Here is a 24,999-nt window from a genome sequence, read left to right on the forward strand (position 1 = left end):
TATAATGCATTCCAAGGCCAAAAGTTAGAGCACCCTGTCTAAATGAGAGCACCTGTCCATCAATGTCGATCACATCTGATATCCTTTTAATGCCTTTTCGAGAGAATATGCCAGTCTTGGAGACTGCTAAACAAGAGTCTGATAAAAAACCAGACTTCAATGCAAACTGTCTGCTCTGAGCAAATTGCCACTCACGTCATCTTGACCATGCAACGACAACTCCTTTGTGACTATTTTCGAATCAGCTACAAGACTGGAAGCAAGGGAGCAGCCAGTTATGGTGGCTTCAAATTTGCCAAAAACCACATCCGAATATGAAGGTTGCCAATGCCCAAAAGCTGGTGTAGAAACCGCATGAGAACAGAGAAACGCAACCATCAGCGTGTAGGGATGTTTTTGCTCTACCAATACCAATAACAAGGTGGCCTTCCTTGCAATAACATGAGAACACAAATGTAGAATATTCAGACCACCACAATGCTTTGGAGTAGCTTATCCATAGCAAGCAATTGCAGGTCACCAAAAATGCTCCAAAATCCTAGACATGAAAGCTCGAAGACGATGAGGTGGCCAATGCAATAATGGTAGAAACAATTGCATGCATCTACGCCACCAAGATGGACTGCACTATTCTGAGCCTTACATGTAACGGCCAGGTAGGCATTTTCAAATAACAGAATTTAGTTCTCAACCAAATCCAAGAAATTAGTGGGACCCATGCTCTTCAGCCGATCACCCTGGGACCCCTTTTTCCAGTACACAGCTCGCCTCCGGTGTCACTGCTGGCAGCATGGCCAAAGGTTCGTCTTGCTGCAACACTTCATTGTTGGCAGGAGGAGGGTATCACAATGAGTTCTTGTCGGGTTTTTGGGAGCAGAGGGTTACTATGTTCCAGTGGCTAGTTGCACACGGAGCTACAGCAGTTGGGAGCTGGCTAGTACACAGTGGCTTCTCGACAGCCTATGCCCCTTGTGGACATCCTATGGAGAGTCAACGTCACTAATTGTGGGACTGCCCCATGTCACAACAGGTTTGGCTTCGGGTTCTACGGCTGATGCCAACTCTTTCCACACCTCGACACTACACTTGGGGTGCTGCAATCTGGTCCACTCTCAGGGGCCCTGCGCTCCACTTTGAGTTCGCTTCCACGAGCAGGATGATAGTGATCCAAGGAGGTCGACCTACACTCCATCTTGCGACAGAGCTCACCCCCGAAGAATGGTGCAGTGAGAGAGGTGTGTTGGGAGCTCCCTTGTGGCGTGACACTAGTTCATCTGGTGGGCCCGCTGCTTTATGTCTTCGCGGCACGCCTTGTCCCACCGGGAGAGACTGTTCGTGAATTTTGGCCGAAGTTGATTCGCACTCTCATGGGCCACTCTGAGAGACTATAGGGAAGCTCCAAGCGCATGAGGGAGCGTAGAGAGGTTTTTCTGCGACTCTGGTGCCTAGGGCCCTTCTTCACCATGGTTCAGGGTGTGCCTAGATGGCACTACTGGCCACCAGTGTGACTTTTTCCTCCTCCATCTTATGATTTAGCCCTCATTGTACATACTTTGTTTACTCACTGGGAAAGTCTCCCCATGTTTGTGATATAGGCATCTTCATAAAGGCGGTTTGTAGCCCTATGGCTAGATTTATTAACTAGTAAAAGGATCTTTTTCTCGGGATTTTTTGTTTTTTGGTCATCAATTACAAGATGGTTCTCACTCGAAATAAAGAGCAACACCTCTTGTCGCAGCAAGAATCCTTTGTGGGGGCAGTAGTGAGAACAAGTCCGACTAGAAGCTTAGTTCAGAGCAATTGTCTGATGCAGACTACTCTGATGACGGATTCGCCCCAATCTCCAAGGGTTACACTCAGAAAGGTGACAACTCTACAGGTGTCTTGCCCATCTGGTGTTCTCTCTATCGCGCCACCGCTTATGGTATATCACCGGTACCAAACTCATTACTAAAGGATATTTTCTCCCAGAAACAGTTGATACACCTTGGTCTCCAGAGTCCACAATCTGGCATAGGCTGATCTAACTGGCAATATTTCAACTGCTAAACTGTGCGCTCTGCTGATCACTTTTCCTGAAGCTCAACGGGGGTGACTCTTATAGTGGAGGATGTCAGGCGTGCTATGGGGAAAATGAATGTGCTTGTACGTTTGTCTACTGCAAAACGTTCTCCAATCTCTTCTTTGAGGACACTGCTAGTGCCTGCGAGGAGTTGTTGACGCACTAACATGCGGAGTATGCTAGAAACCAGCAACTCCACTGATCTTACAGTATACTACACCCAACAAGGCAGTCGTTCCATCATCTACTGTAGTCTACGATGCATTTTTTTGTCTTTGCCACTGTTTGCCCTACCCCTTTCACTACCTCTTTAAGGCGCTGTAGGACAGGGCGAAGTGATTTCGGACACAGAGCAAAGGGAAGGAAGAGAAGTTCAATTGCTATGCGGCTCCCATTATGTATTGGGTGGTTTAAAATATGCAAAAGACAACAGATGCGACTGCTTCTACTTAGAGAGATGATGATACTGCGAAGCCAAATCTATCCAAGAAGCCAAAAGGGAAAGGGAAAGGAAATCCACGCAAAAGGGCAAAAATACTTAAAGTTTCAATGGAAAAATTGTTGACCTTACCTTTCTCGGAATCTTAAGCTAAAGTTTTTGAGGTCCAGGTTGCCTCCGCTGCTCCAAAAATTGCTACAGGGGCCACATCCTTTGCCACCTCTACATTTACCCCACATTGTTGCAGGCGCCCAGACGCACACCGGAGTTGCCTCAATAGTGCCTCCTACTAATAGCTTCCCTCCTGCAACTGCAAAGGAATCTAACTTAGGGCAAGGTGACCCATGTCAACTTTTTGGCACAGGCCCCGCAATAGACTTCTCGATGTAGATAGAAAGCACTTCAGATCATTAAAGATGCAGCGCTCAAGGTGTATGACAATGTACAAAGAGAAGTTTAAAGCCACATTCGAGATCGATGGACAGGGATGTGGTAATTGCAGATACCGAAGATTGCATGAGAATTCTCAATAGACAGGTGCAAGATCTCCAAAAAGTAGTCAGAACTTTACATATACAAGTAAAAGAGGCAAATCATATGGTAGTTGTTGAGGAGCTTATAGTTGCTCAAGTGTGTCCCTCCTGCGCCCACATACATTCCATAGCAGTTTTGATGTCAGTTCCATCCCCGACTACAATCCCTCCTAGTACTATTAGTGTTGTTGTAGTGGCAATCCAATAGCATGCACCGATAAGTAATTATGTGGGCTCATAGGGCATGAAAAAGCCTGCGATTGCACTGTCTCCGCATCTAGCATCAACTTCATCTCAATTTAGAGGACCATCGGTAGCCTCACTCTCCCAGCCACCCTCGTCACATTATGCTTCGCTTTATGGTGGCTTTCCCAGTTACCTGCCATCCGTTGCTCCACTCTCTCACACTACTCCACTTGTTGTTCATGCAGCCGGTGCCAGTGCCGGTGCGCCATACCCGTTGTACCCTGCTCCACAATATGGCCACTACCCTCTACCATACTCCTGGCCTCCATCCCCGTACCCGCCATTCTATCCACCCCCACCACCATCGTCAGAGCACCAGTAGGTAGCCGCATATGGGCGTCTTCACCCCTTCCAGTGTACATACCCACAATTGCAAATTTTTACAGTACCAACACTCTAGGACGGTGAGTGGTCTTGTGGCGGGCAATTTGTAGCTGGGCTACAATGTCACTTTGTACGGAAAGACAATTACAGTTGGTCGTGGGTTCATAGTTGGTGGACTTTCGCCTAGAAAGTGACACGTGGCAAGAGTGGTGGTCTAGAAACACCGTGGCCAATTCTTCCCCGCCGCAGTCTGGAGATGGGTGCAGTTGGATTGTCAGGGATATTTGAGTTATCCATTGGCTGCCCTTTTTGTATATATGCTCTTATTTGATTTAGTATGGATATGCCATTCTAAATGGTCTTATGAGTCATGAGTCCAACCTTCTGTGTTCAGTCTAGCACCACACATCTGCACTCTCTTTTCACATTGGAGGCTTGACACCCCCATTGTACCCGTGAGTCTTGGGCTTGGAGCTGAGTGTGATGCCAGCCAGAGGCTGTATCGGTTCACATGAGTTAGTCGAGTCCCATGGAGTCTGTACTGGTTCACATGAGTTAGTCAAGTCCCATGTTCCGAGTCTACCGTTGAGCCATTTGAGTTTGCTCTCTTGTTCCATTGTGTACGGTGTTTTCATTTTGTTAGAGTGAGGTTTCACATGCATTGCATTGAGGAGCACCACCCACAGTAGAGAGCATGACACACTATTCCTCTTACATCGAGTATGGCAAGGGTAGGAGAGAGTCCGCCGTGTCCTTGACTACCTTGACCCTTTGCTTTCTCTTTGGATTATCTTCCGCACTTCCAAGAAACTTCCGTTTTGTTTTTGAAGTTGGCCTTGGGATCCTTGATCCACGTCTACAGGGCTGACATGGATATTGATGACCCATGCCAACATGGGGGTCTGCAAAGCATTGGAAGCTTGATTGATTGAACTGCACTTGTGCCCTAAATTTCTTTGCCCTCGACTGTAGTGATGTTTATAGTATCTAGTGAAACCTATACGGCAAAGTGTTTATTAAGCAATAGAGACCATCATAGTGTGGCAAGATAGTGGGTACATCACATCTTCCTTTTGGCTCTTTGACATCTCTGACTAGAAAATAATATTTGAAAACTGCCAAAAAGGCTTTGTTCCTTCGATAGTTCGGGTGATCCGGCATAAACAAGTCCTGGCATGCCTGTATTGTAGCATCTTTGGAGAGCTACGAGTATGTACGTGTAGCCGGCTTCAAAGAGCAGAAGCTTGTCATCCCCATCGCATGACCAATTCGTGTCGGAGTAAGAGTGTGGCCTCATTCCTTTGTAAAGACATTGAGAAGCTCATGTACCATAGCTACAGGTACATCGTTTGGTAGGTCAGCATCAGTCAACATTGTTAAACCTTGTTTCTATAGCTGATTGCAGGAGAGGATGTCACGAAGAGATGGACTAGGTGGATGCTAGTAAAACTTTAGGGAGAACTTTGCTTGGCTTTTTCAGTATTTGCAGGCCGGTTGATCTCATGGATCACTAACTGAGTATTGCTCTCCTCTTTACATTTGGGATCTTTTCTTGTGCTTTGGCGCTCGTTGTTCTTGAGCCCAAATCCAAATCTGAATCCGAATATTTTGCAGAGTCCCTGTAACTTTTGTCACGAGGGTCACTCGAGGGCATGATTTTAATGGCATGGCTACTGTTGTCGGATTCTTCCTCATATCCAGAACTCCTTTCAGCAGAACAGGCCTCTTCCTCAAGGCTTCCCTGCACGACTGCCTGCTGCTTCCTGCCATATGGACACGGACCCACTGCGGACTGTAGTACACTGACACACTCTAAACTCATTGGTAGATTGATATACAATAGATTGCGCTGTAGTAATACGGAGGTGTGTACAAGACCACAGAAGCTAACATACAAGACTCTCAGATGCTGTCAAACCCCACATTAGCATACATGGAGAGCTTTACAAATTGTGGTCTTGCTAGCATTCCAAAATCCTGTTCAGAACATCCTCCGAAATTCGGTGACAACCAGTAAGGTTTCCAAGTCTGGAGAGATGTAGGACACCCGGATAGGGATGAGGGGATGGTATGAGTAGGGGCAAGGGGGGGTGTATAAGGGCAAGGGGGAGTAGTGTATAGGGGCAAGGAGGGGTCGGTAGGGGCGAGAGAGAGAGAGAGAGAGAGAGAGAGAGAGAGAGAGAGAGAGAGAGAGAGGTGGGTAGGGAGGAGGGAGAGTAGGGGCGAGGGGGTGGGTATAATAAATCTAGAGATGGCAAGTACTGTCTCGTTTTCTAGAGAGAGAAAATCTGTTCAAGCATAAGAACAATAGATCCTGGCCATCTTGTAGCTCTTCTGTGCTCACAAGGTACTCCAAAGCTTTGTAGTGATCTTTTAAAAAATTCACTGATAGCGTTTGATGGATGAAGCCTAAGCTGACCAATTCAAGATTCGAAAGAGACAGGCTCTGCCCTTGCGAGAAACTCCTCATCCAGATTTGAGATAGGAGGATTTGCAAGCCCTTTAAGCACTGGTTTGCCAAAAGTTTTACAAGCCAATCTTTTGCAAAAGCTAATGTTGACTCTGCTGAAAATGAAATAGGCTATGGCTATCTCAAGGGGAGGGTTGACTAAACTGTGGTGTGTAAAGCTAAGCAAGAGAATGAGATTTTAGTCACACTAGCTGGAGTTGTATAGGAGGGAGGTGGTCGGTCATGATGCAATGCTTGCCTGGACAAAGGACCACCTCGAAAATAAACTCTTGGAATAGAAATAACCATCGCCAAACCCAGCCTGCAACTTGTGGCTTATTCAATAGATACTGCAGAGCATGATGATCAATAATAATGGTGAAAGGAATCCCTAATAAATAATGTCAGAATCCCTAAACCTTCTCTTTTTGCTATGCTGTAATTGCTCTCAGCTTTGGTGAGCAAGCGGTTGGCATAGTGGTTAGGGTGATCTAGGTTAAATTCTTTGCTAGGCTGAGTCACAACAACACCTTTAGCAGTTTGACTAGCATCGGTATGCACATGAAAACTGAGACCGCAATTTGGGACAACTAATTACGGGCTTTAGTCAGACGCTTCTTTAGGTAGGCAAAAGCTTGGCACTCAGCCTTGGACCATTGAAAGGGTATAACAGCATTGGTCACTCTACATACATGCGAATGAACCTGCAATGGTTTGAGTTGAGGAGGGGAGGTATTATGCGAATGTAAGCTAGGTGCTCCTCTAACTTCTCCACTGGGTTGAAACATTGAGCATTGGAGAATGTTAAGAAGTCGTCCATGAAGATTTTGAGAGTATCAGTGAGCAGTGGGCAAAAGATGAGGTAGACTATACGATGGAAGGAGGGTGGGGCGTTTTTCAGCCCATAGGACATTCTCTTGTAAATAAAAATACCCCATGGAGTTATAAAGGTGGTCTTGAGTTGGTTGTCAGGATGGATGCCCAACTGACTGCAGGCCACTGAACGCATCCATGAAACTGTTGAATATGTGCCTAGCGACGTCTTCTAGGACTTGTTCGGTGAAGGGAGTCGGAAAACCATCAGGAATTGTCACCTTGTTGAGAGTGCAATAATCAACACAAGGGCGGATTTTATTGGACCGCTTCTTGGGAGCTATGACAATGGGTGACAACCACTCGGAGTGCTCCATGGGCACGATGATACCTGCTTCTTGCATTGTCTCTAGCTCTAGCTCGTCGACTGCTTCTGCATACTTGGGGTTGAGCTTGTAGGCCCGGCCTTTGACTGGCCTAGCCCCCTCGACCAAAGGGATAGTGTGGACTCCTAGCTTTGGTGGGATCCCTTCCAAATCTTAGCAAGACCAAGCAAAAACGTCCTTGAAAGAGTTCATAAAAAAAATTACCTGGTCAAGCAGCGCAGGGTGATCCCACAACCAAGCGCCTAAAAGAATGGGCTGAGGGTTGTCAGGGTCGTGCACTTCTTAGAGATTCGAGACATCATGCGTTGGTGTCTGGTCCATATTGAAATCAACATATTCTTCTTGTAACCATCCTTGTGGAAGATCGTCCAAGGGGAGTTTGTTAGACTTAGAGGAGCTTTGGCTTGATGGGAGAGTCAAACATAGAGCAGGTTGAGGGTTGGGGTAACTCTTGTGAAGGAGATTTCTTGCCTCTACTATGGTCCTTGATAGGCTCACCAAGCCCTCTAGGCCCAAATGAGGACACCATTGGGCTCCTCTGCATGTTGGAACTTGTCCCGAGGGGATGCCACATGAGTAGAAGGTGACGATTGAGGGATGGTGCTAACTGCTATCAGATTGATTTTGGAAAATGTGAATTCAGGTTGTCTTTGACTTGGGCTCGAAGATGTGGATGCGCATTGTTTGGGACAATTCTTACGGTAGTGATCATTAGCCTGAGGGCAATGATGGCAAGGAGGAGACCCTTTGGCAGGGGGCATCTGCTTCGATAATGCCCATATTCCCCCCATCTGGAGGGCAAAATGGGCCGATTGGATGGGCAAGTTGGGGGACGAGGCGGTTTTTTCTCTTGCTGCATGGAGAGGGAGGCAGAGGTGTAGAAGTTCTAAGGGGCTGAGGGAGCATTAGCATGATAAAAGCTCTGAGATGGGAAAGTGCTCTGCATACCTTGCATAGGAGGTGTAGTCAGCAAAGGTGGCATGTAGTTTGGATGTCCATAGGGGGAAACCATGTTGGATGCAGGTGACAATCCTTGTCGAAGAGTGTAGGAGCAAGGCTCTGCTATAGCTGCAATAATCCCTTTATGTAGTAGCAATCCTTGTCTTCATGTCCAGATTTTTCACAGAGGTGGCAATAAGCCCGAAGGGGGCATTCGTGTGGAAGATGCCTTGGTGAGTGACATGAGCTACACCAAACCATAGCCTTAGACTCCTGGTGAGCCTGAAGCTCTTCTAGCTCTCTCTTGAGTTGGTTCAAAGCTTCTTGATGTGGGGACTTCTCCTGTTCAAGAGAGGACCTCTCCTCGTGAAGAGCTTGTTCTAATTTCAATGCTTTGAGTTCCCTACATAAAGAAATCAAGGGGTTAGAGGCACTTTCCATGAAGACTGATGCGGACTCTACCTAGGGGGAGTCCTTGAATAACCGCCTTGCCCCCTCAAAGTTGATAGCAGCCGTGACAAAGTCCTCCAGAGTTGCTTTTGGCTGGAGAGTCTCCCGTAGCTTCTCTTGAGATGTTTTGGGGAGAGCCTTCTCCACCACTTCTGGCTGGCAGCACAATCAACTCCAAGCCCAGGACTCACGGTCGTCGAGGCTCCACTCTGCAAGGAGAGTGCAGATGTGTGGTGCTAGACACAAGACTCTAGACTCATAGAAAATATATACCTCCAACCACTAGAACCAACTACGCATATATACAATCATAAAGAGAAACCAATAGCTAGCAAAATATCCCTGACAGTCCAGCTACGTCTATCTCGGAACTGTGGTGGTGGTGAATTGGCCACAGTGTCCACTAGACCACCACCCGTGCCACCTTGTCTCTGCCTAGGCGAGAGTCCATCGAGTGTGAATCCAAGGCTCACTGCAAGTGCAACTACCTATCTTGTGGAAGTAATAGCCTTGCTTCTCTTAGTGCTAGGCTTCATTATGGCTGAGTCTGCCCTTGATCTCCGGAGTCATGACAGAAACTCAGCACGCTGAACTTTGTGTTGATGTATGCTCATGTGTGTGTGCGTGTGGTGCGTGTTGTGTTTGGGAGCATATGTTTGTACCTAGTTCTACACCCACTATTGGGCACTGACGACATTAGTGGGGATGTCGTGGTATTTAGTCAATACTATGCATGATGGAGCTGATGGTTATATTGTCTCGTGGGTGACTACCATGAGTCTATGCCTTGCACTTTCCTTCAAGGGTGAATCTGGGTATATCCTGGATTCATCTAGGTATACCTATCTTGTGCAAGTAATAGCCTTGCTACACTCCTCAAGGGCACCATTCTGAAAGAAGCCATTGGAAGAAACCAAAACCGTTGGTTGTAAGACAGTTGTGTGTTGAACTTCTTCGTGTGTAGGTGATTCCAAGTTGCAAGAATTTGTTCTTCATAAGCGGGTCTCAGCCAAAGGAAAGTAAACAACTGTTTGAATCCCACCCAAGTGTGTGATGCATGTTGGCAGAGTCGTCTGCCTTTGAAGGAACGTGTTTTCTTGTGGCAGTGCTTGGTGGGAGCTCTACCTGTTGGCAGTGTGTTGCATGCTCGGCATATTGCGCCTTCCTGCTGCCCCAGATGGCTTGAACTTGCGAAGACCGTGCCACACTTACTGTGGTGTTGTCGTCACTCCAGAGCCTTCATTCCGCAAGTGTCGACTGCTCTTCGGCTGCATTTTCCTTCCGACTCTTTTCACAGACAATTTTGGCTTTTTGGGGTGCTTCGGTCACCGCAATCTCAGTTTGCGGTGTTCTTCACCTGGGTCAGATTTTGGACTATGTGGGCCATCTGGCACCATAGGAACTCCTTAATGTTCCAAGGCACTTTTGTTGGACCCTTTCCCTGTTTCAAATTATCTCTTGGTCAAGCGCTGCATTTTGCATGACGCTGGAGACATGGCTCTTGATACCTACAGGATTTACTTTGACTGTTTCTAGCCTTTGGAGCCTCATAGTGCTCCCCGTTTTGTATCTCTTTCTTTCGTGGGTTTTGCTCGTTTTGAGGTTTCCCACTTGTAAATTAATCAAAGCAGATTTACAAAAAAAAAGTGATGCATGTCCATGAGACAATAAGGTCAACAACCATTGCCAAAGAGCTCGCTTACCATGAAGTTGCCCCCAGAGAGAGCGGTGTCAAACTGCCGGATAAAAGATAGTGATTTCTTCTCACAAAAAAAAGTATCAAACATTTCTCCTTTGTAGGCTTTCTATTTCTCTATTGGTGTCAAATGATCATGCACATTCGGCTTGAAAAAAGTGACGTAAGTTTATTATCAATGTTTCTTTTTTTGGAGTCAAGACAAGTAGTAGTAAGTTCACTAAAAGTGGGGAGCTTAAAAGCCCACTTATTGTTTAGCTTAGTGACACACTAATCTGTTATTTATCTCTCTTTAGCCCTTTTAGTAATTTTCCTCTTACTTGCCCATCACCTATGGAGTGTGATAGAAACTTGTTCATTGGTTTCATAGAGTATGTTCTAATCATGAATGAACCCTCTACATGTAAACCTACACCTCTCTTGGGCACCGATGTCGTGAGTAGGGATGTCATAGCTGCTGTCCAAGCTATGCATGATAAAGGTGATGATCTTCTTCTTCCTGTTTGGACAAGCAATAAAGTTAAGGTCGCATGCTGTCAAGTTTTCAACATTTCATGAGTTTGGTTATGTTTTACCTCTCCTAGGTCGGTACATAGTAGTTTCTCATTTTATTATTTAGCTTACATAGGATTTAAGAAATTGCTTGTTTGTGTTGGCGTGTGGAGTCTGAATTCTAGTATTAAGCCTTTGTGTTGTCTTATCCTCGTTGTGATTGTGTAGAGTTTAGTACTTGTTTCAAAGTGTCAATCAAGTGAGCTTCTCTAACTAACTTATACTAGGACTTTTCTCTAAGCATGTTCCAGTAAATAATGGTTTGTTTTTATCTTCTCATTTTTCAGAAAGAAACAAAGTGATTAAGTTTTTCTTCTTTATCCATTTTCCTGCATGCCTTGCTTTTGTGTTTTTACGAGTGTTTTAGGCTCTCTTTTAATGTTTAAGTTCAAACTTTTCTGACCTCATGAAGGTACATATGCTAAATGGATACTTTTATTTGTGTATGCATGGTTAAAACTTAAATACAAATTGCTGAGTAGTGTAAAATTTTAGTAACCTAAATTTCTTTCATATGTTGCCCAGATGATTGATATGGTGCAAAAAGGATTATCGGACTACTTGGAAACAAAAAGATTGGCCTTCAGCCGTTTTTTTTTTCTGTCAAATGATGAGCTGTTGCAGATTCTCTCACAAGCAAAGAATCCATTGGCAGTTCAGCCACATTTACGTAAGTGTTTTGAAGCTATATCAGAGCTGGATTTCAAATCCGATCTTGAAATCATTGCTATGAATTCTGCTGAAGGTGAAAAGGCAAGTCTATAATCTAAGGAAGATTAAAGCTTGAATTGGCTTTCTGATTTGTGAACATAAACAAATTTAAATCCTTACTCAAGATTGCAGGTTCCCTTTGCTACCACAATGCAACCACTTGGAAATGTGGAGACTTGGTTAAGTGAAGTTGAGAAGAAGATGAAACAAAGCATTCTTCAGCAGGTCGCTTTAAATTTAACCAGTCAGACACTGATACATTTAACAGTAGTAGTTTATACAGCTTGACGAGATCCTGCTTTCCTTGTTATTTTTGCAGATTAAATTAGCCTTGGCGGCCTATAAATCCACAGAAAGAACAGACTGGGTGCAAGTGTGGCCTGGTCAAGTTGTGCTATGTGGAAGCTCAGTATGTTGGACAGAGCAGGTTGAAGGAGCAATTAATTCAAATTGTTTACAAGAATACTTTGACAATGTCCAGGTTGGTAGCTATAGAAGGAAAAGAAGAACGTTTTAATCTAGTAAAGTACGGAAAAATCCATTTTAAATGCAAAGCCCAATGGACGCAACATGGTCTAGGCTGAGGGTTTCTTAGGCTCAGATTATCTGGACAAAAGTTGCCTCATACTAAGTGATCCACAGGTATAAAGGAATCTGGAGTTTCTACCATGATGTCCAACATCTGCAGTAACAGAGATGACAGAGAATATTCTCACAGAATTCTCATTACACCCACCCTAGTCATAACTGTCACAACTTCGGTGGTTTTTTTCTCTTTAAAGAATTTTTCTCTATTTGGATGCAAAGAGTGTGTGCAAAAGTGGTAAAATTTTCAAAAAAGGCATGGAAATATAAGAAATCGATACAAGAGTGCCAATTGCTAGGAAGGTTTCATCAAGAAGGTGCATAATCCCTTTTAACAAGACCATTTTCATCCCACCGAACATGCAACATTTCAGCCAACTCTCTGTAAAATGCTGTCTTTATTTCTCGTGCTCTTTAGATGAGTGACACAAGGTTTCTTACTCTTCTGATCCTGTGTTCAAATTCCTGATAGTGATTTGGTTCCAAGTGGATCCAAAAGTAATGACCAAAACAATGACATGTTACTGCACGCTTCTTGAAAATAAAGAAAGAATTTGTAGTACTGGAGGATAGCAATACCTTGAATATAAAAATAGAAGTTTTTAAGCAGCTAGGAATCTACACATCTGGATGCTGCACTGTACAATGCTTGACAATGAATTTTGTCTTGGTTAACAGGTTGCACAACTATTGGCCTTGACAGATCTAGTTCGAAAGCCTCTTACAAGGCTAGCAAGGTTAACACTTGGTGCACTTATTGTCATAGATGTGCATGCCCGTGATGTAGTTCAAAAGCTTCTTGATGAAAAGGTAAAATGCTTGTATATATGTTGCACAAGTTAATTGTTCAATCATCTAGTTAAAAAACAATGGCATGCAAATTACGTGTCTTGTATTGAGGTTTTTGTTTTACATTTTAAAAAGTTAATATTTTTGCAAAAGAGATCCTTCTATCAGTTAAAACTCACCAGTGGTCTACATCAAACCCTATCATGAGGGAATCCATATACGAGGGGAGACTCTCTGCAGATAAGAAAAACACACCAGACAATGGCTATATCACAAGATGGGAGGAAGGAAAAGCCAAACGAGTGGCCTATATTGGCAGCAAGGACTGTATTCCACCATGATGAAAGGTCCTGTCTGCTACAGAAATTAAAAAAAGCCTTTTGACACCTCTCTGCTCTAACTGAGCTGCTGTGGAAGCTATCACACTACCCTCTGACTGTAAGAATTAATTTGGGCCAGAAAGCCAGAAGACTCACTGCTGTTGGCTCGGAACGCTCCTCGAAGACTTGGGAAGCAATGAGCCCTCCATATAAACTAGATTTTAATATTTCTGATCAGCTTCTATTGAAACTCCTCTCCCAATTCCATGTTTCCCTCGAAAATTCTGTGCTGAGACTTCCCTGCCTGAAGCCGAATACTCTGGCCCGGACCTGTCTCATAACCAAGTGCTGGCCCACATATAGCTGACCCCCCCCCCCCCCCAAATGATATGAGAACTCCAAAGGGTGGGTCCATAGGCACTTCGCCACCCACCAAGCAGTCCACTGTAGGTGGTCCAATACATAATGGAATGAAGAAACCCACAGCGGAATTGATAGCCTCTTCTCCTCGGGCTGGTAATAGGAGATCGTGAATGTTGTAGCGAGTGGTTGGAGCATTTGCATCTGTATCACTAAGATGTCTCGTGAAAGCAAAATCAAAGCACACCTCCCAATGGAGAAAATATCAAAGCTGACCAACCCTCTAGGCACATCCAAAATGAATATGGTGTGTGTGTCTCCCTCTTGCTCCCCCTCCCTGTTTCCAGAGACCTCCTCTTCTGCGTCTCCTTCCACTGTCACGAATTTCTAGGCACAGCCGAAATAAATTTGATGAGTGTGCACCTCCCCATTTCTAAAGCCAGTCACTTGAGGACCTCTTCCTACTTTCACGAACTTTTGATTCTGATGGAAAGTGCCATAGGGCAATGTATATGAGAACTCCTCAAATAGCTGGAGTGTCACCCACGTGAAACTAGCCTTTGGATCTTGTACCACAATCTGCATAGTTTCACAAACCAATGGCATGGCATGACCGTATCCGAGTGGAGCAGATAGCCCAGAGCAGGACTTGAGAGTGTATGGTCCGCAAAATGCCTCGCAAATCTCAACGGGATTCCCCAGGGCCAAGTGCCTATAAATAAGAGGTCAGGGTTCCATTAACACTCGGATCTTGTGCGTCAGCTCACACAAAACAGCTGTAACCAAGAAGTCTGCCAAAGGAGCTAAGTGAGGGGCCAGCACTCTTTGAAGGGGAAGTCCGCCTCTTCGTATTATCTCAGAATTTATGTAAAGTATTCTCATCTATTCTCGAGTTTTTTAAAAGTATGTTTGAGTGATTCTCCCATTGGCCCATTGTGTCGGTTGGCTACAAATAAGCCCATGTAGCTCTTGGTTGCTCAAAAGGCCTTTTTGCTGCCTACATTTCTTTGTCAACAAGCATTGTGGGCTCAGATGTTAGCAGCTTTGTGACAGATGAATGTTCGTGCTTATAGTCATTGAACACTTGATTATATGGATCTCATTGTAGCAAGGCTACAGGTTCACTTGCACACGACAGGCAGTTACAGTTATAGTGGGTCTGGAGTTCACACTGGAGAGACACTCGCCTGGGCAGTGACACGTGGCAGTGATATGGGTGGTGGTCTAGTGGACGCTTTGGCCAAATCACCACCACCACAATTTGGAGATAGACTTACCTGGACTGAGATATTTTGCTAGCTGTTGGTGGCTCTTTATGATTGTATATGTGTAGTTGGTCTAGCATCTTGAGTCTAGCACCTGACATCTGCACCCTCCTTGCACATTGGAGCCTCGACACCCCCATCGTACCTGTGAGTCTTGGGCGTGGAGTTGAGTGTGCTGCCAGCCAGAGTCTATATGGTTCTATGAGTTTGTCACGTTCCAGTGAGTTCTGAGTCTGTTGTTGTTCTTTGAGTTGTTTTTCCATTCCTATGTGATGTTTTCTTACTGTTGGAGTGAAGTTTCATGCACACTGCAATGTGGGGCGCCCACTGTAGAGAGCATGACACACATTCGTTGCTACAAGGGCTCTCATTTTTGGCACGCCCGGTGGAACCTCAACTAAAGTCTCACTCTGTCGAGCATACAAGTGGAGAAGCTAGCTGGTTTAAGTCCCTCTCCTATGCCAGTCTGCTGGTCCAGACTGGTCTGGTCCAGTTGGTCTAGTCCAGCTTAGCCCTTGACCAACTGTTCTAGTCTCTCGTCCTGGTCCAGCTGAGTGGCCTAGTCACTCGCCCCAATCTTGTAGGGCTGGTCTAGCCGAGTCTAGCATGGTCTAGTTGGGTCTGGTCCAGTGGGTCTAGACCACCCAGAAAGCTCAAGGGTCTCCGTGCCCAGAGATTGGGTGGGGTTGTTTTTACTGCATGACACATACAAGGCAATCTAAAGATTGACAAAGCCCACTTCTAAGCCCACTACTAAGCCCTCTTACTACCATCGAAAGTGCCAATGTTTCTTGCCGAGTAGAAGTCCACCAGCCCCGCTACCCCTACCCTCCTATGCATCCACCTCCACTCCCTCAACCAGCTCTTCCCCTCCTTTCTCATCTTTCCCGGTACCCTTTACCAACTGTGTTACACCAAGCTCTCGAGCAACAGGCTCCTGAGCAAGCATCCATGGAGTAGTTGAGAAGCCTTCTGGCTAAGGTGAATCTAAAGTTTCCAACTTTCAAAGGACTCTCCACAGAGGATGCAAACGACCATGATAGGAGATTTGTTTCGTTGTGCAAGGGTCGTGGCATCAACAGAGAAGAGGCCTACCTCATGCTCTTCCCGTCAACCTTGGATAGCTTAGCAGATAAATGGTACAATCAGTTTGTTGAGAACCACTGTACTACTTGGGCAACACTAAGGCAACAGTTCTGTGAAGCTCTCACACCAGGTTGTGGATGAGTTGGCGAGCCTAGTGCTCCAGCCAAATGAGACTTATGCCGAACTCATGACAAGAACAAAGTCTCTGGTCGCCAAGCTTCCCTAGCAACTAGGAGAATTCATGGTCAAGAAGTGGGTGGAGAAGGCTCTCCCCAAGACTTCTCAACAAAAACTCCAAAAGAGCCTCTGACCTTAAGCCACTCTGGAGGGGTTTGTTTGTTTTTTTTTTTTGTTTTCCGAGAAAAAGATCCTTCTATTAGTTAATGAAACTGCCCATAGGGCTACAACCACCTCTACAAGAGAGGGCTACAACAATCATGATGGGGAGACTCTCCCAATGAAAAAACCGCATATGTACAATGAGGCTAAATCAAGAGATGGGGAAGGGAAAAGCCACACAGGTGGTCGGTAGTGCCATCTGAGCACACCATGGACCATGGTGAAAAAAGGCCTAGGACGCCAGAGTCAAAGGAAAGCCTCTCTGCGCTCCCGCATGCGGTCAAAGCTGCCCTCGAGTCTCTCGAACTGTCCTCTGAGAGTGTGGATCAGCTCTAGCCAAAGATCCCGAACAGTCTCTGCTGGTGGTACAGGGTGAGCCTCGAAGATGCGAAAGCAGCGGGCCCGCCAGATGAACCAGAGTGTCAGGCCGCTGATGAGCTCCCAACACTGGAGTGTAGGACGAACCCCCCTACATCAGTATCATCCTGACACTCCCAAAAAGCTGCCAAGAAGTCAGCTGTGAGACTCTCCTCCTGCCAATGAGGTGCTGCAGCAGGAGGAGCCTCTCTCTGCGCTGCCAGTATGTGACATCCCTGTCAAACAGTGTACTGAAAGAAAGGGACACCTGGATGGTCTGCTGAGGAGAGAGGGTCCCTCCAAAGCCACTCTCCAGGATCCCACTGTACTCATGCCAGTGGACAGGTCTCCCAAGCCCACGGTCTTCAGCGGCCAGTCTCAAGCGTTGCTAGGTCGGGATCTATGACACAAGTCCTTCCATAGATGCTCACCACACGGATCTTCTGAAAACAGCACTCTGCCACCTGTGGGGCCTCTACTGCAAGTCAGTGTGAGCATCCCTCACCCTATAGCTCGAAGAACAGGGAGGGTATAGTCTCCGAGTAAGCCCGAACTGAGATGAGAACCTCCAGTCGCGTGAAGGCCCCCATCCATCTGGGCGTTGCTGACTCAAGAGGTGTGAGCCACTCAGCTGGTACTGCCTCTGAGATGTCCTGACACATGCTCTGCACCCCTCTCATGCCCTGTAAAACTGAATGCCCTGAAGCTCCTCTGACAAGCCTGAAAACTGTAGCCAATCACCTAAAGTGCGTGCTGGACCCTCTGCCATGGGACCCCAGGAAACATGAGACCGACTACCAACCAAGTGGCCTCTCTAAGTGCTAACCATGGAGTTCCAAACAAGGGGCTGTCTCAGGCGCTCCTCCGTGCAAGTAGGCTGACGCTGCTCTAGGCCTCTCCGCAGTTGCTCCCAAGATCGAAGCAAACTCACAACGAAGCGGTCCTCCAGTCTCCTGCTCAAGCCAACTCTACACATCTCTGTGAAAATCCATCTAGTCGAGGGTCGCTCGGGGCCTCCAGCCTGAGGCACCCTAGTACTAAGCCGCTGAAGCAAGAACTCCTTCCAGGGCTCCTCTCCTGGAAGAAGTCCTCTGAGTATAAACTTCCCAAGAAGGGATCTGCTCTGCTGTGCTGGGTCTATGATCCCCAATCCTCCCTGAGAACAAGAAATAATAATGACATGCCATGCCACTTTGGCCCGCGCTATCCCATGTATGATGCTCTCTAGAAGTAGCTGAATCCTCAAACTCAGAGCCTTGGCAAGAATTTTGTAGGCTGAGTTGAGGATGATGATGGGTTGCCACTGTCGAATCTCATCCAAGGAGCCACCCTCCTTGGGAATGAGGTAGATCAGGCCCTCACTCATGTTGTCAGGCATCTGTCTTGTGTGCACGATGAACGGAAAAGCACTGTAGAGATTTGTGCCAAGCAAGTCCGAGTACTCCCAAGAAAAAGCTGGGAGTCAAGCCATCCTCACGTAGATAGCTACCACGGGAGAGTGCTCTAAGAGCCGTGTGAAGTTCCTCTAACTGAAGAGGCAGCTCAAGCCTCTTGCGCATGTCCTCAGTCACAAGACAAGGCATCTGTGCCCACACCTGCTCTCTGCATGCATCCTGATGTTCTGACTGAGGCTTTGCAGACAGTAGATCATGATAGAATTCAGTAGCAACTGCACGCATGTCCTCTGGCTCTAAAGCAACTGACCCGTCCGGCCTCCTCAACTGGCTAACCTTGGCATGCGTATGCCGGGGCTCCACTGCCTCAAAGAAAGCGCCTATTACTCTGTCACCCACGTGGGTCCACTGAGATGCCTAACGATGGAAAGCAAACTCATGTGCTAACGAGCTCTTGGTGAGCCCGCTGTAACTGCTCCTCCAACCAAGGACTGTCTAGATGTTGGTATTGCATCCTCTGCAAGGAAGCAACGCCCCGTCGGAGACGCTGCTCCGCCTCTCTCGCTGCAGCCATGCGAGTCAAAGACTCCTAAAGAAGACTAAGCTGAGCAAGTCCTGAGACCACTCTGTCAGTAGCTGCACGCATGTTCTCTGGCTCTAAAGCAATTGACCCATCGGGCCTTTTCAACTGGCTGACTTTGGCAAGCGTATGTCGGGGTTCCACTGCCTCAAAGAAAGCGCCTGTAACTCTGTCACCCACGTGGTCTCACTGAGATACATGACGATGGAAAGAAAACTCATGGCACCTCTCCTCTGTGCTAACGAGCTCCTGGCGAGCCTAGTATAACTGCTCCTCCAACCAAGGACTCTTTGGATGTTGGTCCTGCATCCTCTACAAGAAAGCAACGCCCCATCGGAGACGCTGCTCCTCCTCTCTCGTTGCAGCCAGGCGAGCCGAAGACTCCTAGAGAAAGAATTGAGTAAGCTGAGAAAGTCCCGAGGCCACTCTGTTAGCTGGAGAATCTTGCATGTCTAAGCTCTCTGTCCAAAGAGCCTCCATTTGCTCTCTATGCACTGAGTCCATAAAGACCCTCTCAGGGATGCGTAGCATCGTTCTCCCCATCCTCTTCCTGTCAATCATTGTAAGGATCACTAGTGCATGGTTCGAAAAGGAAGTCCCTACCAGAATGCCAACTGTCCCACCCAAGTCACAGAAGTGGTCACTAGTGTAGAAGCAATCTATCAGAGATAGATTCACACCTCCCACTCTACGGTCCGAACGAGAGAAGGCCAGGTTGTCTAGGGGCCTCACAAAGCTAGAATGCTGCCACACATCAGAAACCCGAAGAGTCATACAAATCTCCCAAGCTGCCAACTCAACTCCATGCAGAGAATTATGGCTGCCACCAATCCTGTCGGAGGGTTCCTCCAACATGTTGAAGTCACCCCCTATGGACCATTGCTCTGCCTACGGCAGAGACTCAACAATGTGAGACCAAAACTTTGCACGTGCACTCACCACATTGGGCGCATAGATGTTCAGGAAGCCCACGAGACAAACCTGAACCTGCATAGTGATCCACTTAGCCCTGCCTGGCATCCCTCTGCCCTCAATGGCCTGCTGCAAAGAATCCGCAATAGTCTTACGTGTCCCGCCCTAAATGCCTCCAGGTCCAAATGCAGCTGACCAAAAAGTCTCATATCGTCCACGCTAAAGCTGACCACAACGTCTAATGCGGCTCTCACACAAATGATGCTCCTGTAGCATAAGTCAATCTCTCCTCCCACAAGACATCACTGTAGCTCCTGAGGAAGCCAGCCCCTCTGACGTTGAAATTGGGGCCCACCTAATCCATGTACATTCCATGAGACTTTCCTCATGGGGAGCGAGAGAGAACTAGTGCTGCCGCAGTAGCTAACCGTGCTATCTTCGAGGCAAGCTTGGATGGCGAGTAATCCGCATCCGAGCGTCCTCGAGATAGGCGTGATTGCATAGTGTCTAGCCCAAGCGCAAGTAGACCGAGCCGTGCGTAAAGTAACCTCCTCTGTCCAGGAGTCCTCATGTATGGGTACATAGCATGGCGGGCTCTGCATGTTAGCAAAGAAATGAACCACAATTTGTCTACATCTTGCTTCGTCTGGAGGTGTCACAGAGAACTTGGCCAACGGCCACAGAGTCTGAAGAAAGTCTGTAACCCCTAGGTCTATCATGTGATGAGAGACTCTAGGGCCTGTGTCTGTAGCCAGTCCAACACTGAGTCTAGAGACCACTCAGCCTAGTCCCTGCTTCATAGGAGAAAAGAGAAGCCAACCACCGAGTCCAAGGCCTTCATCCCCCTAGCTGCAAGGAACAGTACATGAACTCTGAAGCAGGCTGCCTCAGGGTCTGGTGAGGGGTCGTCGAGAAACCGTGTAAAGTCGTAGGCAAAGAAATCCCAACAATGACGAATGTTGAAGCTCGTCAGACCACGAGGAACTGCTGCAGAGGGGTGTCCTCAAGCCTCTGGTGCATCTCCTTAGTCACAAGACAAGGCATCTCTGCCCAAATGTGCTCTTTGCATGTATCGCGACGCTCTAACTGAGGCTCCGCTGACAGCAGGTCACATTAAAAGTCAGTAGCAACTGCACGTATATGCTCTGGCTCTGATTCAACTGACCGTCAAGTCTCCTCAACTGGCTCACACTGGTGTGCGCATGACGAGGTCCCACTACCTCAAAGAAGGACCTAGTCACCCTGTCACCCACCTGAGTCCACTGAGATGCCTGTCGATGGAAAGCAAACTCATGACGTCTCTCCTCTATGCAGGCAAGCTCTTGGCGAGCTAACTGCAACAATTGCTCCTCCAACCAAGGACTATGTGGATGCTTCTCCTGCATCCTCTGCAAGGAAGCAACGCCCTGTTAGAGACGCTGCACCTCCTCCCTCACTGGAGCGAAGCGAGCCGTAGACTCTTGGAGAAAGAAACAGCTAAGCTGAGCAAGTCTAGAGGCCACTCTGTCAGCAGGAGAGTCCTGCGTGTTCAAGCCCTCTGTCCAAAGAGCCGCCACTCGCTCTCTGAGCTCGAAGTCCAACAAGATCCTCTTAGGGATGCGTAGCATCGCGCTCCCCCTCCTTTGTCTATCTGTCATCGTGAGGATCACTGGTGCATGGTCCGAGAAAGATGTCCCAACCAAGGTGCAAACTAACCCACCCAAGTCACAGATGTGGTCACTAGCGTAGAAGCGATCTATCCGAGATAGATTCACTCCTCCCACTCTGCGGTTCGAGTGAGAGAAGGTCAAGCTGTCTGGGGGCCTCACAATGCTAGAATGTTGCCAAACATCTGAAACCCTCAAAGTCATACATAGCCTCTCCCAGGTTGCCAACTCAGATTTGAGCTCCGTGCACTATAGCATGGCTACCTCCAATCCTGTCAAAAGGATCTTCCAGCATGTTGAAGTCACCCCCAATGCACGATTGCTTTGCATGCGGCAGAGACTCTACAATGTGAGACCAAAACTCTGCACGTGCACTTGCCACATTGGGTGCATAGATGTTCAGGAAGCCCAAGAGGCAGCCTTGAACCTGCATAGTAATCCACTGAGCCCTACCAGGCACAATAATACCTCTGCCCCAGAACCTTCTCTTGGAAGTCACTTGGTCTAAAAGCTTCACAAAACTATTTCCTTAGTGTTGCCAACTAGTAAAGTGGTTCTCAGCAAACTGACTATACCAGTTATTTGCTAATCCGTGCAAGGTTGATGGGAAGAGCATGAGGTAGGCGTCTTTTCTATTGAGGCCACGACCCTTGCAGAGAGAGAGAAAAATCTCCTACCATTGTTGTCTGCATCCTCTGTGGAGAGTCCTTTGAAAGTTGGAAACTTTATGTTCACCTTAGGCAGAGGGCTTAGTAGTGGGCTTTGTCGATCCTTAGACTGCCTTGTATGCGTCATGCAGTAGCAAAAAAACCCAGCCAATCTCTGGGCATTGAGACCCTTGAACTTGCTGGATGGTGTAGACCCATTGGACCAGGCCCGACTAGACCAGGCAAGACGCGGCTAGACCACCCCATACCACCCCTACTAGATTGGGACAGCTGACTATACCACTCAGCTAGATCAGGACGAGTGACTAGACCACTCACCTAGACCAGGACAAGAGACTAGACCAGCTGGTCAAGGGCTAAGCTGGACTAGACCAGCTAGACCAAGCTGGTCGGGGCGAAGCTGGACTAGACCAGTCTAGACCAGTATAATGGCACAGGCAAGGACTTAAACCAGCAAGCTCCTCGACCTATACGCTCAACGGAGCGAGACTTCAGCTGAGGTCACACCGGACGTGCCAAAAATAAGAGCATGTGTAGCAAGAATAGTGCCTCCTGCTCTCTATAGTGGGTGCTTCTCAGTGTAATGTGCGTGAAATCTCACTCCAATAGAAAGTAAAACACGACATAGAAATGGATTAACAACTCAAAGCAAATAACAGACTCAAAACTCAATGGAGCTTGACAAACTCATAGAACCATACAGACTCTGGCTGGCAGCGCACTTGACTCCAAGCCTAGGACTCATAGGTACGATGGGGGTGTTGAGGCTCCAATGTGCTGGGAGTGTGCAGGTGTGCGGTGTTGGAAACAGGACACAGGACTCAAGACACTAGACCATAGAAAGTGGATGATGTTACCAACAACTCAAACCAACTACACATATATACAATCATAAAGAGCCACCAACGGTTAGCAAAATATCCCAATTCGGCAAAGTCTATCTCCAAATTGTGGTGGTGGTGATCTGGCCAGTGTCCACTAGACCACCACCCGTATCACTGCCCATGCGAGAGTCCATCCAGTATGAACTCCAGACCAACTATAACTGTAACTGCCTGTCCTATGCAAGTGACACTGTAGCCCTGCTACACTCATGTATGGGCATGTTTGTGGTCACATACCTGGTATTCCTTATGCCACTTTTTTTTATCTTGGCTTGGCAGTAAATATTGTGCTATTTCCATGGTCTGGGCGACAACGACACATGGGCAATTCGTTGTGCTAGAGTTTGCATTAGAGGAGAGTCTTTTTACAGCCATTAGCTTTAGCCTATCCAAGAGAAGGATATAATATCTCTATGATTGATATACACCCATTGATGATGCAGTCTATGTGGAGGGTATGGGTTCGTTCTTTTCCCGCAGCTGTTTGAAAGTGGAATTTGGGAATGCATCATGGACCAGTATGGAGAGCAAACACTGTATTATTAGCTTATCCTCACTGCTGTAATGAGAGGCAGAGAGTTCCAACATGCATTGAACTAATCAACAATAAAAGGATTGAAGAGTTCTAAAGGTGTATGGATGATAAGCTGCTCCTTTCACGATATATGCTGTGTTTCAAGGAGCTTAGAAGATGCAAAAACAAAGCCAAGATTTAGGCTCGTACTTTACAAGGTTTTAAAAGCAAGGAGGCCATTTTCTTTTCCCTTCGTCTCTCTGCTTACAAACCTCGATTATGTCTCTCTTTTTTTTGTATTCTACAGTCTACCTTGAAAACTCTGCACTTAAGTAATTTTGATCAATCACTTCCTCATCAAAAAAAGAGTAACTTGATGGGCATCTTGAGACTTTTTAACAGGGTGTCTCGCTTCACAGTGTTTGTCCACATGAGAACTCACATTAAAAACGTGATGCTCTGAACTTTTTTCTCAGTTCTGGGTTTAACATGTTGATGTTTTGTTTTGCCAACATTTGTAGTTCACAGACCAGTGTAAAACAAAACACTAGTATGTCACAGCAACATTTTGATCCTGAGATGACTGCTTTTGGTTATTTTTAGCCAAGTCTGTGTTTTGAGCATATGGCATTGAATGAATTCTGATTTTGAACAGGTGAAAGCAGTCACCGATTTTGAATGGGTTAGCCAGCTGCGATATTATTGGGAGAATGAAAATATTTTTGTAAGAATGGTTCAGGCATCCTTATCATATGGCTACGAGTACTTGGGAAATACACCCCGGCTAGTAATAACTCCTTTGACAGATCGTTGTTACATGACTCTTATGGGTGCTCTTCACCTAAACCTAGGTGGTGCACCTGCAGGTCCAGCAGGCACAGGCAAGACAGAAACAACCAAAGATCTGGCCAAGGTACACTAATTTAAAGAATGAAGCTTGTCGAATTGTGTAAACGCTGAGAGTGCATATAGCTGTGCATATTATTGTGATGACAAGCGAAGCAAATCTGAAATGAAGAAATGAAAGAGATAAAAGGTGTTTTAAGATAGCCATTAACACACAAAGGTACACTTTAAGCTTTGCACCTACGTGCATATACCAACGACTTCATGCCAAGTGTGTTGTACTTACACGAGCTATTTTTCCCATCTGTATGCGTATTGTTCCTCATTTGATAAGGTTTTTTAGGGTCTGACCAGTCTGACCTTCGTCCTTTCAATGGTCAGTGAAAGTTTAGTGACATAAATTTTTACTTTGGAGTCTTCTTGACAGTACTTTATTTTAACCAGTGTAGGACTTTTACTGTCATTATAGACAATCTTGGATATCTTCAACAGCTACTTCAAAGACTTAAGAACGACTGAATTTTTCTGACAGTGTTCCTGTTGAAAAGAAATTACTATCTTCAACGTTTGTATTTAATACAAGCACAAGCACACAGAAAATTGTGAGGATTGGTGCATTTGTTAGGAGGGATTTCTGTCATACAGATTCCTGATCTGTTCTCATGTCACCAAAATGTGGTGTCAACCATATTCGGACTTGATTTAGTCAAAGAAACCATGTAGAAAAAACTTTAATCTTATTGTAGTCTGTTCTAATCCTTGTAGGCGTTGCACCATCATATTTTGTCCATTTAGTCTATAACGGCTTCTTCTGCATGCCAATGTTTTACTGAAAAGAAGTTTGCCTCCTCATA

The 24,999-nt window shown here is 46.4% G+C and overlaps 1 protein-coding gene across 1 annotated transcript in view; it reads left to right on the forward strand.

Moving 5' to 3' along the window:
• LOC147452380 (uncharacterized) overlaps positions 1 to 24,999 on the forward strand; it is a 283,958-nt gene that overhangs the window by 119,434 nt on the left and 139,525 nt on the right. Inside the window, exons 18-22 of the mRNA XM_086518094.1 lie at positions 11,415 to 11,642; positions 11,733 to 11,825; positions 11,920 to 12,081; positions 12,864 to 12,995; positions 23,955 to 24,212. Of these exons, the coding sequence (XP_086374220.1) occupies positions 11,415 to 11,642; positions 11,733 to 11,825; positions 11,920 to 12,081; positions 12,864 to 12,995; positions 23,955 to 24,212 (873 nt within the window). The remainder of the gene's footprint in view (positions 1 to 11,414; positions 11,643 to 11,732; positions 11,826 to 11,919; positions 12,082 to 12,863; positions 12,996 to 23,954; positions 24,213 to 24,999) is intronic.

Source organism: Adiantum capillus-veneris, chromosome 8 (genome assembly GCF_014529385.1).
Source record: "Adiantum capillus-veneris isolate H3 chromosome 8, ASM1452938v2, whole genome shotgun sequence".
Lineage (NCBI taxonomy): Eukaryota > Viridiplantae > Streptophyta > Polypodiopsida > Polypodiales > Pteridaceae > Adiantum > Adiantum capillus-veneris.